General features: G+C 39.9%; 1 protein-coding gene across 1 annotated transcript; it reads left to right on the top strand.

The window, feature by feature from the left end:
• Window positions 1-6,862: 6,862 nt before the first annotated feature.
• amer2 (APC membrane recruitment protein 2) lies at window positions 6,863-10,484 on the top strand. The gene has a single exon (XM_067435292.1). It carries the CDS (start codon window positions 7,155-7,157, stop codon window positions 9,123-9,125), a length of 1,971 nt encoding a protein of 656 aa, XP_067291393.1. The 5' UTR covers window positions 6,863-7,154; the 3' UTR covers window positions 9,126-10,484.
• Window positions 10,485-12,783: the final 2,299 nt, after the last annotated feature.

The following is a 12,783-nucleotide window of genomic DNA, read 5'->3' as shown; positions in this document are numbered from 1 at the left end:
TTTGATAAAAATAGCTTGAAAACCATGTCGGGGACAATTTTCGTCAGTGAAGAAAGTAAATCTGGTTAACTGATATTTATGTTTTATGAATCATTTTCGCAGACACGTTAATTTATTGAAGGCTATTGGGAAAGGTAATTATGTTTATTAAATTAATTCACAATATGCACACATTCATTAGGCTACTAATCTTATGCCCAATACAGGCAGAAAAAAATACTGAGCTATTTAATTTAAGGCTACAAATGGAATTGATTTAGACCATTTTAGTTGGCCGTCCATGATTTAGACCAACTAAAATCAGTAGCTTAGTTTGCTATAGTTATTTTTTGCGTGTATCTCTCTCCAACACACACGCTCGTATTCTTGATCATACTTTGCTTTGGGGTTAAAAAAAAAACTGGCTAACTTCACAGCGTTATACGGTTAATGAACATCCCGACGCCGTTTAGATGAATCGCCTATATGTGAATATATGCTGTGCAATTATTATTAAAAATAAAAAAAAATAAAAAACAACAACAGAGAAAGCGTCCGATCTGATCATATCAATATGGATACGTTTGCACCAGCTCTGCAATTTAGCACTCCAGACAAGTTACATCTATTACACTTTATAAAATATAGCATAGCCTATTGCTTTAAAGGCACACATATAATAACTATCTATAGGCCTAATTAAAACATGTATTCAAGAAAGACTTAGCCTATCATTTCAGCTTTACTGGAAGGCCCCGGAAACAGGCAAGAGGTTTTGTTACGCACGTCAATCGCGCCGGCGAGTTCTGATGGTTTTTTTCCTCACTAGTCATGATAGCGGATATTATTTTTAGTCATACAGATAAATGTGAGACATAATTTATAATAAACTTACAATAACAACAAAACTTTGTGCTTTTGTAAAATAAAAACGGTGCACTTTCTGTCTGCGAGAGAATCTGAAACTCACTGAATACTTATCACATGACATAAACATGAAACATACGTCTGAAGAAAGCTTGAAATTGCTACTTTTAAATCAAACAATTCACATTTTAGAGGGAAGTGTGAGTGGAGTGCACTGGCACACAACGGGATATCTAGCGCAGCGTCACACCAGTCTGCTTCGCTCACATGCTCTGATGAAAAGGTGGTCAGTATCCTAAGCGTGGCGGTTGAGTGCGAATGCCGTGTGATTTTCGAATCTGAAACCAGTGCATTTCATTTGAAATGTGAGTGTCACAATATCATGTGGAGTCACTTTGTCGCCAGTACCCCGATGTGGGTAGGGTTGCACTGAAGTTACGCCCCTGACTAAAGCCATGATTTTCTCTAAATAGAACAGATTGATTATACATCAACCTACAGCATACTTTTACAAGGAAGAAAAAGGAAAAAAAATCTGTCTGTCCTGTCTGTTGTGCGGCTTTTTTTTGCTGTGGCTGATCTAAAAAAAAATGTTTTGTAGTAAAACTATTTTAAGTAGTTAAGTTACATTCAAGCTACCCTTATGAAAAAGTAGCTACACTACTTTCAAAAAGTTGCTAGCTATATTGAAACTACTTTATTCTTCTTCTTTTTTTACAATGAGATTGTTACAAATAACTGAATAACTGTTAATGAAGAATGTTGTAATATTTGGGGTTCCAAGCAACATAATGCAATGTAATTATGATTTCACAGAGTATGGGGTGAATTCGGGTTTATTGGGACACTTTTTCCCAGTCATTTCAATGGGAAAAACTGTCAGAATTATTGCACAAAATTCTGAAATATAGCCTATATCTCAAACTGGCTGTCAAAGTGCAAAATGGCTACAAATTTAACATCAGTGCAAGAACAAAATGTATGCAACTTAAATGAGATCCTCAGGAGTCAGGATTAGGCTGAAGATGCGCAGGTTACTCACAGCACATGCAGTGATGAAGCACGAACAGAACCGCTCGGAGACTCCAGTCATGAGCTGCTCGCGTGCGCATTGCTTGACTATTTATTTTCGTTACGAATTGTTTCGTTAAAAAATGGACATAAGTCCACGTCATGAAACCAAGATACTCTGCTATAATCACAGGTCGACAGCTGTCATTCCAACCAACTTTGTGATGCAGTTTGCAAACGTTTGTTGGAACAATGTTTCGGGAAACACCAACTCGTTTAACGTTAATGATGGAACTTGCGACCATAGTTAGCTAGAGACGCTTTCGCGCTTCGCTCATTGCTCGTTCTCGTCAGAACTTAAAACGGAATGTAGCTTTTGGTCGCGCTACACTTATTTAGTTGCACATTTATCTTGAACCCCCTCACCGAAAGCATAACTAATCGATTACGAGTGGCTCATCAGGTAGATCTATAGATTAACTTATCTTTCAGGCATTTGACCGTTGACACTTCAGCGTGAGAAATCAAGAGTGTGGCGTGTGAGCGTGTGAAACCAATCAAATGCGTGTGTCTCACGGCCAATGCGTGAGAGTTGGCAGCTCTGTGATTTGACACATACTAATTCTAATCTGAAATATTTAGCACAGATAGTACAGTATGCGAATTTATTATACAGAGCTCAAGTTAAGCTGATTAAAAAAAGTGTCTAATTTTCTATGTAGGCCTTGCCCAATTAAGTCTCAACGAGTTTCTAACTCGTTGAAAACCATCTCAAACTGGTTTAGAGGCTGTCTGTATCTTACCACACTTCTGTAAGTACCCGTCCGTCATACATCTTGCGTTTGGAAGCACATCATAAAAGTGATTATTGGGCCCAAACCCTCGGGACCAGTATTACTGACTGGAAGAGGATCGCTAGGCGAAATGGGTATTAGCACTAATCCCTGCAAACGTGGCCCTAGACGATAGTCTGCTGCATGTCTGTAAAGATATACGCACACAAAGGCCAGTGTGAGTGTGAAATGTGTACACTCAAAAGTCTTTTGTCTTTCATCTAAGCATAACTGAACTTGATCTGATAAGTAGGCTACATCTAAAAAAAACATCCATACAGCAAGTAACAGTGTTTTCTGATTTGTCCATAGCATAAGTATATATCCATGTAATAAGCACGCAGATTAATCCAAGCTACTCATAGAATGGTGTAATCACTCACTCTTCACTGTCTCTCAATTTATACTGGGTGATGTGGATGTAAACAAATAGGCCACTACCCATAATCCCCCCCCCCCCCATATCAAATTTTCATGTTCGTTGTGAATTATTTATAACATTAAAGCTTTCTATATCGTTTTTTGCTTACACTCAGGTAATTATTGTAAGCTTTATTGTAAATATCACCTTCTACCAGAGGTCAAAGCTGTGTCACGTGACTCCGTAAGCCCTGTTTGTTTTGCAAATCTGAGCACCGGTGACGGGACGCGTATGAAATGCATCCGCCAGTCAGGCTGTATCAGGGCTGTATTAATAAGACAAAGCAGCTCAGCGCTTAAGTACAGGAATGAGTGAGCGGGGCCGTATAAAATGTGTCCGTTACCATGTTTTGCTACATTTCCCCGCGAGAATTTCCTATGGGTTTATAGAATGGCGGATGGAGATTTTGGAATTTTTTTGTCAAAGGCTATCATGTTGTACAACAAAGTGCACTTTTTCAAGCAATGTTACCTATATTTTGATTTTAAAAAATCCTCTATTTAAAAATAAAAATAAAATTCCCGTCACATCCCTATTTGGTGTCATCAAAAAAACATATCACAATTGTGACTATTTCTTGTAGCCTAATTGGGAATGGGATTAAATATGCCATAAATGCTGCCTACAATGCGACCTAATTTCATAATTGTTCATTAATAGCTGTGATTTCATATCTCGCAATGCAACTTTGTCTTACAGTGGTGATTTAATTTCTTGTAATATGATGATTTCACACAATGGGATTTCTTTTAAACCACATTTCACAATGTTTAACTCTGAAGTGGAAATGGGCTTTCATATAATCAGAACAGATGTAATAGAAAGTAAAAAAGTATCAACATAATATGAATAACAATTTGACCAGTTTACTAAATAATATTTGTTTTGTAAAAAATTACAAATAATTTTTAATAATTCATTTTTAGTTGTCATACAGTGAATTATCCTCCTGTAAGTCTCCCAAGTAAGCCTACACACAATACAGATATTCTTGATTCATTTAAAGTTCATTTCATTAACCATTAACTTATAATTTAGTTTCAGTATTTACAAAATAAAACCGGTTTTGAATACTTACTTGTTCTAAATTCCCAAACCTTGGTTATTATTTTCACAGAAACAATGTTCATGTTTCTGTGCATGCTGCTCCCTCATAGCTAATCAAATAAAGATGCAGCCTCATTTACCTGTTAACACAATGAACATCTGTGGTTTCAGATGATGATGATGATATATCTGACATGGCAAAAATGTTTGAACAATTTCTTTTTCAATTGCATATGTGAAACTTGTCTGTGGGAAGGTTAAACACAGTTTGAGTTGGTTCATAACACTCTTTGTCCTGTGAGTGCCAAATTCAATATGCCTCAGTTCATGACAAGATTTGTATTTAGTTTAAAACACTGCCATTATTAATGTCATTGATCCTGACAAACTCCACAATAAGAGCTATCCTGTGCTTTGAAGAATCTGCGTACACCTTTGTCCCTTTCAGCTGAAGATAATAATGGGGGAAAGCAGCATTGTAAAATCTGGCCAACACACCCTTATTAGCAAACAGTCTAGCTCTATTATATCTTCCAAATGTCCTAGTTTGTTTCTCAGGAGAGTTTTGTCCTTGGCAGTGACAGAGATGTTAGTGATGTGAGCACTGTGTTTATCCACCGAGGTGGATCCTGAAAAAAATGGACTTCACACTGAAGTTTTTTCAGATCATTTAAGGTCTTTCTTTTCTTTTCTCTTAACTTGTGGTCCTGGTTAATTTTTCTCCCCATATGCCCTCAAGCAGACAGGCCCCCAGTGTCCCAGAGAGTGGAGAACGAGTATACAGACCCAAGCTGACCCGAAGAAACAAGGGGTGTGATGAGACATTCCAGCCGCCATGCCTCAGGGGCTGCTGACAGAAATGACAAACACAGGTGGGGAGTTTTGGTCTAGCGCAGCAGACCTGGAACCAAAGCTGAATCAGAGGCCAGGAAGACTTGACCTCGCTGAAACTGCTGAACGGTGGCTTCACTTCACACATACACACACTGTATGCTTCAGCCCCCCCTGTACATTGTGTGAAGAGACATTGTTCCATAGCAGTGAGGTGGAAGAGGAGGCCTGTGTACAGATAGGGGTGGATGGGTGGGCACATCAGTTTCACAGGGATTTATTCAAGCTGTCTTAAGGGCATCTTAAAAATAATGGAAGAGGCCAATAGAAGGAGGTATCATTATTTAGCCATTGTTTTAGAGTAGCTTGCATTTTTTTATTAGGGTTCTCACAATCACGGAAAAACTGGAAATGAAAATAATGAGTTTCTAGACCTTATTATTAGTACAATCTGAAAGTAGTCAAAGACAAATAGTTTTTAATTTCAGTTGGTGTAAATTAATTAACAGTTAACAGTGAATGATAGTATATAAATTAACACTACTACCTAGATTAGTGAATGTATTAACATTAATGAATTAAAACTTTTTTCAATGAGTTACCATTTTTTCAATTTGCAATTTGTTTTTTCTTTAAAGTATTTTTCATTGTTATACATTTCACTTTGCAAGTGCAATCTTCATACAATTATTGTTTTAAAAAAACAATCAGCTTGGCTTATGATTATTAATTGTAAGGTTGAAAATGTAAGGTCCACCCAGTGTTCCTAACTGAAAGGCAAGTGAGGGCTAACCATAGTAGATTACCATTTACTAATTGAACTTTCATGCAGTCCAAAGCAACTGATAAAGACTTTTGCTTAGTCTTAAAGACATGATTTTATGTGGCAGAGAATAATCTTGTATTTGTATAGTGATTATTTCAAAAAGTAGGGGAGACATAACCCTCCACTAAATGAAAGACTAGAGTGTGGGAACCTTGTCTATTAGCTTTGCCACAACATTTAGAAAGTATAATGTTTCTCACCAAATGTCTCCATGTATATATTTCAACCGCTAAAAAAAGAAAACCCAAAAGCTTTCAGTTGTTCACTACTTTTGCACACAATTGGACTAACTAATTGGAGTTGTGGAACACTGGAGGAGTGTGGTAACAGGAGTCCCCCTGGGCCCATATGCTGGAGGCAGATGGACTGCGGGTTATTGAAGGATACGTTGAATATGATCAACCACTCCAGACGGCCAAGAACAGGTGAGGACCACCAGCGTGAGCTGATCTAATCTCATTTAAATTTCATCAGCCATTTCCCTAAACCATTTCCATTGTGGTGTGTACGCATTCATTATAAGTGAGAGAAATGTTTATCTAAATCTGCCTCGTGTCTTCATACTTGTAATTTCTCAAATCAGCAGCTTTTGCTTAAATCCTAAGTACAGACTCTACAGCAACCACACATCTTGAATGTTTTCCTGAGCCTTTTCATCTGAGGGGGATTTTCAGTGGCTTATTTTCATTTACACTGAGAGGTTTGTCCTCACTCCATTCATTTCCTCTAATACTCCTGATCGTTATAGCAATTCTGGAAACGTTCCAGACTGAAAAACATCCTAAATGCAACACTAATTCCATTATAGCCCCTATAAAAACACAAGTAAAGAATGCAAAAACTTTCTGTCTATTATGTACACATGCACACACATATTTGTGCACAGCTGCAGTCACATACATGACGACAATCATGATGTTACAAAGCAATACACCCATTCTTTATAGCCCACACATAGATGCATATCTCGCGTCTTCAGTGAGATAATAAGAGAATAATTGAGGCAAGAAAGAGGAGAAGGATATCTGATGTTTGCAGTGTGGGGGATGAGGGTGTGTTTGTGTGTACGGAGGGGGCGAGCTGTGGGGGCGGAGAAAAAAGTGCTGGCTCGCCTCCAGCGCTGACGAAAGCTGCTTAACCCTCCCAGTTACCATAGAGACTGTCAGGCGCAGCCACCAGTGTGAGAGAGAAAGAGAGCGAGGCAGGGAGAACACCAACAAGCAAAGGCAGCGGATAGAAGTGGAGAGGGAGAGGAAAAAGGAAGCAGTTAGAGACAAGGTAAAATAAAGGGAGGAGAAGAAAGAAAGAAAAACAGGGTGCAGCAGACATAGTGGCAGAGATGGAGGTTCAAAACGAATGCAGTGAACCGCCTCCATGTGACCCTCAGCCACCAGGAAAGCTCAACAAAGCCGCCTTCAAGCTGTTCGGCAAACGTAAGTCCGGCAGCAGCATGCCGAGTATTTTCTCTGTCAGGAACAAAGGGGAGTCCACCGGTAAAGCCGCTGGCAAGCCGTTGGAGCTCGTTAGGAGCAAAACCCATGATGGCTTAATAACGGACACTCCATCAGAGCTTGACGGCCACCGGAAAGAGGAATCTGCCAGTAGCGACCAGCTCCACGCCGGCACACCAGATGGTGTATCCAACGCCCCCCTCCGCAGCTCCATCACTAAGTCTTTCAGCTTCTTCTCTTTACTGCGCCGGAGCAGCAGCCGTGCAGGGGATGGAACTGCTACGGTCGGACGGCGAGGACGAGGACTTAAAGGGCTGTTTAGCAGCATGCGTTGGCGGCGGAAGCCCCAGGTTCAAGAGGACTCTTTTGAGGTAGCCAAAGAGGTAAAGGAGGGAGACCTGATACTTCCCCCTAGCTCTGGCAGCATGGAAACAGAGAAGGACATGACACTGACTCTTGAGCCCCTGCCACAAGTGTTTGAGAAGACTCCTCTCCCAGGGGATGCTGAGAAATGGAAGCCAACATCTATGCAAGAATTACAGGGTACTAATGAAGTGGAGTGTGTTTACTCTAGTCCTCCTCTTTCCCAACAACACACAGTCACTGAAGAGTCTCCTGCTCCTTCCCCTTCTCCAGTCCGAGTCCAGGCAGGAGAGCATCATCATGATAAACACAGCATTTCAGAACTTTTGTCCTCCATTCCGACCTGCGCTTTGACCCCTCCGATGGAGCACAGCACAGCTGACCCACAATCCGAGCAATCTGTGGATCGCTTATGCTCCATGTTCACCGATGTTACTTCACTTAAAAGCTTTGATTCTTTAACAGGCTGTGGTGACATCATCGCTGACCCAGAAGAGGATTCTGGGAATGGGGGAAGTGCCACAAGCAGTGGAACCGGTAGCAGTAGTGGGGGCTGCATGGGTCGCAGATTAAGTGGAGCTGGGACGAACTCTGAGAGATGCTCTCCTGCCAAGCCTCCACTTCCTCCCCAGGTCAGTAGTCTAACATCTATCCATGCTTCTTGCTACATTCCAGCCCACCACAGACCACGTGCAGCCCCCAAAAAGCCACAGGGCAGTGGAGTTGTTGCCTACATGGGTGGAGGGGAAGAGATGGCTAGTCCGGAGGGTGTTGACGATGCTGACATGCAGGGTCTATGGCATATGTTGCCCCAGAAGGTTGAGGACTCCCCAGCATTACGACGTACAGAGCCTGTTCTGCATCATCAACCAACCCGGCTTGAGAAGAGGCCACCTCAAGTGAAGGCACTTGGGCTCAGTAAGATCCCTGTGAGCGGAGTTTGCAAGATGGGAAAGCAGCATCCCTCTCGTCCCTCACCTCCCCCTGTTGATAAAGAACTCCAGGATGCCCCACCGAGTGATGAAGGATACTGGGACTCTCCCACACCTGGCCCAGAGGATGAGGACAGCACCTTCCTCCGTCGGGACGGCCTGCTGAAGGACAGTTGCTCTGGAGATGCACTCTATGACCTCTATGATCCCGACAGCCCTAGTGCTGCTGGCTCAGACGATGATGTGAGTTCACCAACAAAATCTGCAGGGGACCTAAAAATGAACATGCCTTCCCCGAAATCCTCGTCTTCCGTCACTTCCTCATTCCGATCCATGAAAGGCAGCACCAGCCTACCTCGAGATTCTAAGATCCCCATTAGTGTAAGGCAAACACCACCGTCCCACTCTTCCAGCCAAGGAGCGCTGTCTTCTAATCTTAGCCCCACTTCAACCACCCCTCCTAAAAAGACTGATGCCCCACCACGCACTCGAATCCCTGTCTCGAAGGTTCCTGTCCGTCGTTCTGGCAACAAAAGCACCCCCTCTTCACAAAGCAGGAAGTAGAAAGCTTGGAGGCCCATCAGATGTTTCTGACAACAGAAATCTATCACAAGAGCTTTAGGCCAAAACTGTTTTGTTTTTTTTATATATGAAACAATCACTTTTTGTCACAACCTCAATTTTTGATTTCACCCGTCTACTGAGGACTATATCTTAACCGTTTTTACATCTTTAAAATGAATTGTGATGTTGCATATTACACCCTAATATAATTAAGAATTTTGTATAATGCACTGCAATATGTAACACATGACATTCATAATAATGTAAGCTTGAGTTTTTTTTTTTTTTTTTACCTTACCAGCCTTTCAAAGAGAAATAATATGGTGAGAATGCTGATCCTAAGAAGAATGTTTAATATCAAAAAATTTCTTATTCCCTTCTATTGGAATAAGTGAAACTGTGGTAATTTTTTTGCTCTATCAACCTATAAGCACTGTGTAAAACGCAGCTGCAGTCTTCATCTCTCCAGTATTTCACGTTATGAATTTTAAAACTGTGAGATGAAACCAAGCACTTCTGATACTCCTAAATAAAGCTGCATGGAGTCTTGTACACTCAAACTGGATCAGGGAACACAGCCTTTTGTTCGAGACACTCTTTCGTATCACACAACGCAACTTCCTAACGATACTGATGAAAAGAAAATTGTTCTTTTTACTGAATCTCCACTTTTGTAACTCTTTTATATTGGACAAGGACCTCCGTGTGACCTCACTGTGGATATGTGTGCACTGCTTGTTTTGTCTTTTGGAAAACACAGCAAAAAATAAATCTCTGGATCATGAGTATCCTCCTCTTTTCACAAGTTATTTGTACTACTTTCACTAACCTGGACATACTGAGCTGGATATTTCTTAAAGTAGCATGACATCACTCTACACACAAGTCTGTTTTTTTTTTTTGCCTGCTCACTGCTCATGTGAGTAAAGAAAAGAGAGAGAGATGGAGAAACCCATATGTATCAAGAGTTAACTGTCTTCCGTCATGTGGTCATTCCCCTGGAGATGTCATCACCCCTTGGCTCTCATATTTGTGAGCAATTGCTGCAGAAATCATTTGCTTAGTCAATGTGTTTTTCTAGTACATTTACATTTTTAAAATGTAAAAAAAAAAAGATATAGTGATTAAGAAAATTGTTTTTGCAGTATTTGCCTTGATTCATTAATCAATAATTGTATTTTTTTTAACAGTTTTTTATAAACTCCACTGGGACATTTTATTTGTAAGCTGTAAAATATTTTCTCTTCAGAAGGTCTGTGACATGCCTTCTTTCTTTTATGATATGCTCTCTTTCTTTTATGATATGCTCCCTTTCTTTAAATTGTTCATTATTTAATAAATAAAACAACTCTCTATGTACATCAAGGAAGTGGACATCTATTCAAGTGTGAATGTTTGCATCATTTCCTACACACATAACAGGGCCATGTGGGCAGCTTAGATGTTATCTGTATTAATCGCAGAGACGTAAAGAGCATCATGGTTGTCTTTTTAGCAGCCAGCCACATGTCTGCCAGGATCTAAATCCCACCCGTTAGGAAGGAAGAAGAAAGTTGGTCTGGGTTCAGCTGTCGTTGTGAATCCGGTTGACAAAGGGAGGTGTTTACTGTGGGTTATGGGGGCAAATCATGGGCTTCTATTGTCATGGATCTGTTACTGATGTGGTTTTGGGAGAGTGAGGTGAAAGAAGGAAGTGCGTGTGGAGTGAATACAGATAAGAAAGAGCTATGCGCGATTTAGTGCTTGTTCATTAAGGCTAAGTGGATGGAGACATAAATGTGTGTGTGTGTGTGTGTTTCTGAGGGGGGGATTTGGTGCAGTCCCAACAGTAATGGTGCAGGGAAAAACATTCACTCCTGAGCAGCTTTCGCTGCAGTGTGGCTTCTTATGTAAAAGTCTTATGTAACACCATAACCCTCTGATATCACCCCTACAGATGAGAAAACGACTGGAATGTGTGTATGTTTATGTGTGCAGAGCTATTAACTGCCATGGTCTAAAGAATTAGTTAGCATTAGCCATTACTGCGCTGTAATTGGGTCATCTGGATTTACCCTTTAAAATGTGTTTTATCTCTCTCTCTCTCTCTCTCTCTCTCTCTCTCTCTCTCTCTCTCTCTCTCTCTCTTTCTCTCTCTCTCTCTCTCTCTCTCTCTCTCTCTTCCTCGCTGTGTGTATGTGTGGTAGCAGAAAATTAGACATTACTGCTGTTTGCATAAGCAGAGCTGACTGTGAGTGTGTATGTGTGACTAATGGTTGGATGGCCTAGTTTTCAAAGACCTGATTCTGTGAATGAGAGAGAGAGAGAGAGGGAATTTGTGTCAAATGGAGAGAAACATGGTTTATTTACATCAACAACAAAAAAACTTTACTATGCTATAGTGATGGTAAAACGGCAGTACTTTGGTATACCAAGATATTTTATATTCTTACATTGTCATTTTTAAACAGTACTTGTTTATGTGTATGTAATTCAAATAATACCATGGCATTACATGCATGTCCAAATAATATGGTAATGGTATGTAAACAGTGTTTACAGTGGAATAAATGCATTGTAAACATAAGCTACGTACTGGCAGTTGAGACATGACGTGTTGGCGTATCAACACATGTGTCTGACGGAAGGGGGTGGCTTAACCTGATGATCCCTGAGCTCATATTCTCATTAGCTCTCATCGCACCTGGGAGCCGGATGGGATACCCCAGGGCTCTATCCTCAGTTTGACACCCGCAGGGGCTTAGAGAGCCTGTTTAATGAGCTCAGAATCTGTTCCAAAACCAGGACCAGCGGCAGAATCATTAGTGTGGCAATTCGGTAACCATGCTCATGGTATACCCTGGGTGTTCAGAAATTTCTGAGGCTGCATTAAAATAACTTTTTTTCTATTTGAATATATTATTACAAACCTTAATTTTCAGCAGCCAACACGATTCTTTAGATATCATTCTAAAATGCTGATTTGGTGCTTAGAATGTTTTATTATGGTATACAAAGTAACTTGTAATCTGATTACTTTTTTCAAGTAGGCTAACTAGTAAAGAAACACGTTACTTTTTTAAAAATTTGAATAATAAATTTAATAAAATAATAATAATAATAAAAAACACAGAAATTCAGAATATTCCGCAAACCTGCAATTATTAAATGTGAAATAAAACAAATATACTTTGTCTCACTTTATTAACCAGTGTCTTTAATAATCCTTTGATGATCCAATTCAAACATATGAATAAGGAACAATTACTTTAAACATCACATTTGTGTTCAGTATTTTGTTGTTTTTATTGCTGAAGTGTTATTGTTATTTTTTTATTAGCAAGCCCAGCCCAGGTGAGAAAAAGTAACACAAAAATAGCGTAACACATTACTTTCCATAAAAAGTAACTAACACAATTAGTTCCTTTTTGAAGGAGTACCGCAATATTGTTTCCCCATTCAAGTCCTTCTGGGAAATTTGTATTTACGAGTTGGTAAGTCGTAATTATCATATAAGTTGTGTTCAAATCACTTTAATTAATAATTAATAAAGAAGGCACATGGTACAATGCTTTTCATATTATAAAGGTGCTGTAAATTGAATCATAACATACTGGTAATCGTACAATACCATCGTATTTTGTCCATGCAATTTAGTTACTTTTATAGTAAACTGCGT

This window comes from Pseudorasbora parva, chromosome 24 (assembly GCF_024679245.1).
Source record: "Pseudorasbora parva isolate DD20220531a chromosome 24, ASM2467924v1, whole genome shotgun sequence".
Taxonomy (NCBI): domain Eukaryota; kingdom Metazoa; phylum Chordata; class Actinopteri; order Cypriniformes; family Gobionidae; genus Pseudorasbora; species Pseudorasbora parva.
The sequence above is the reverse complement of the archived record's forward strand: the minus strand, read 5'-3'. Positions and strand labels throughout refer to the sequence as shown.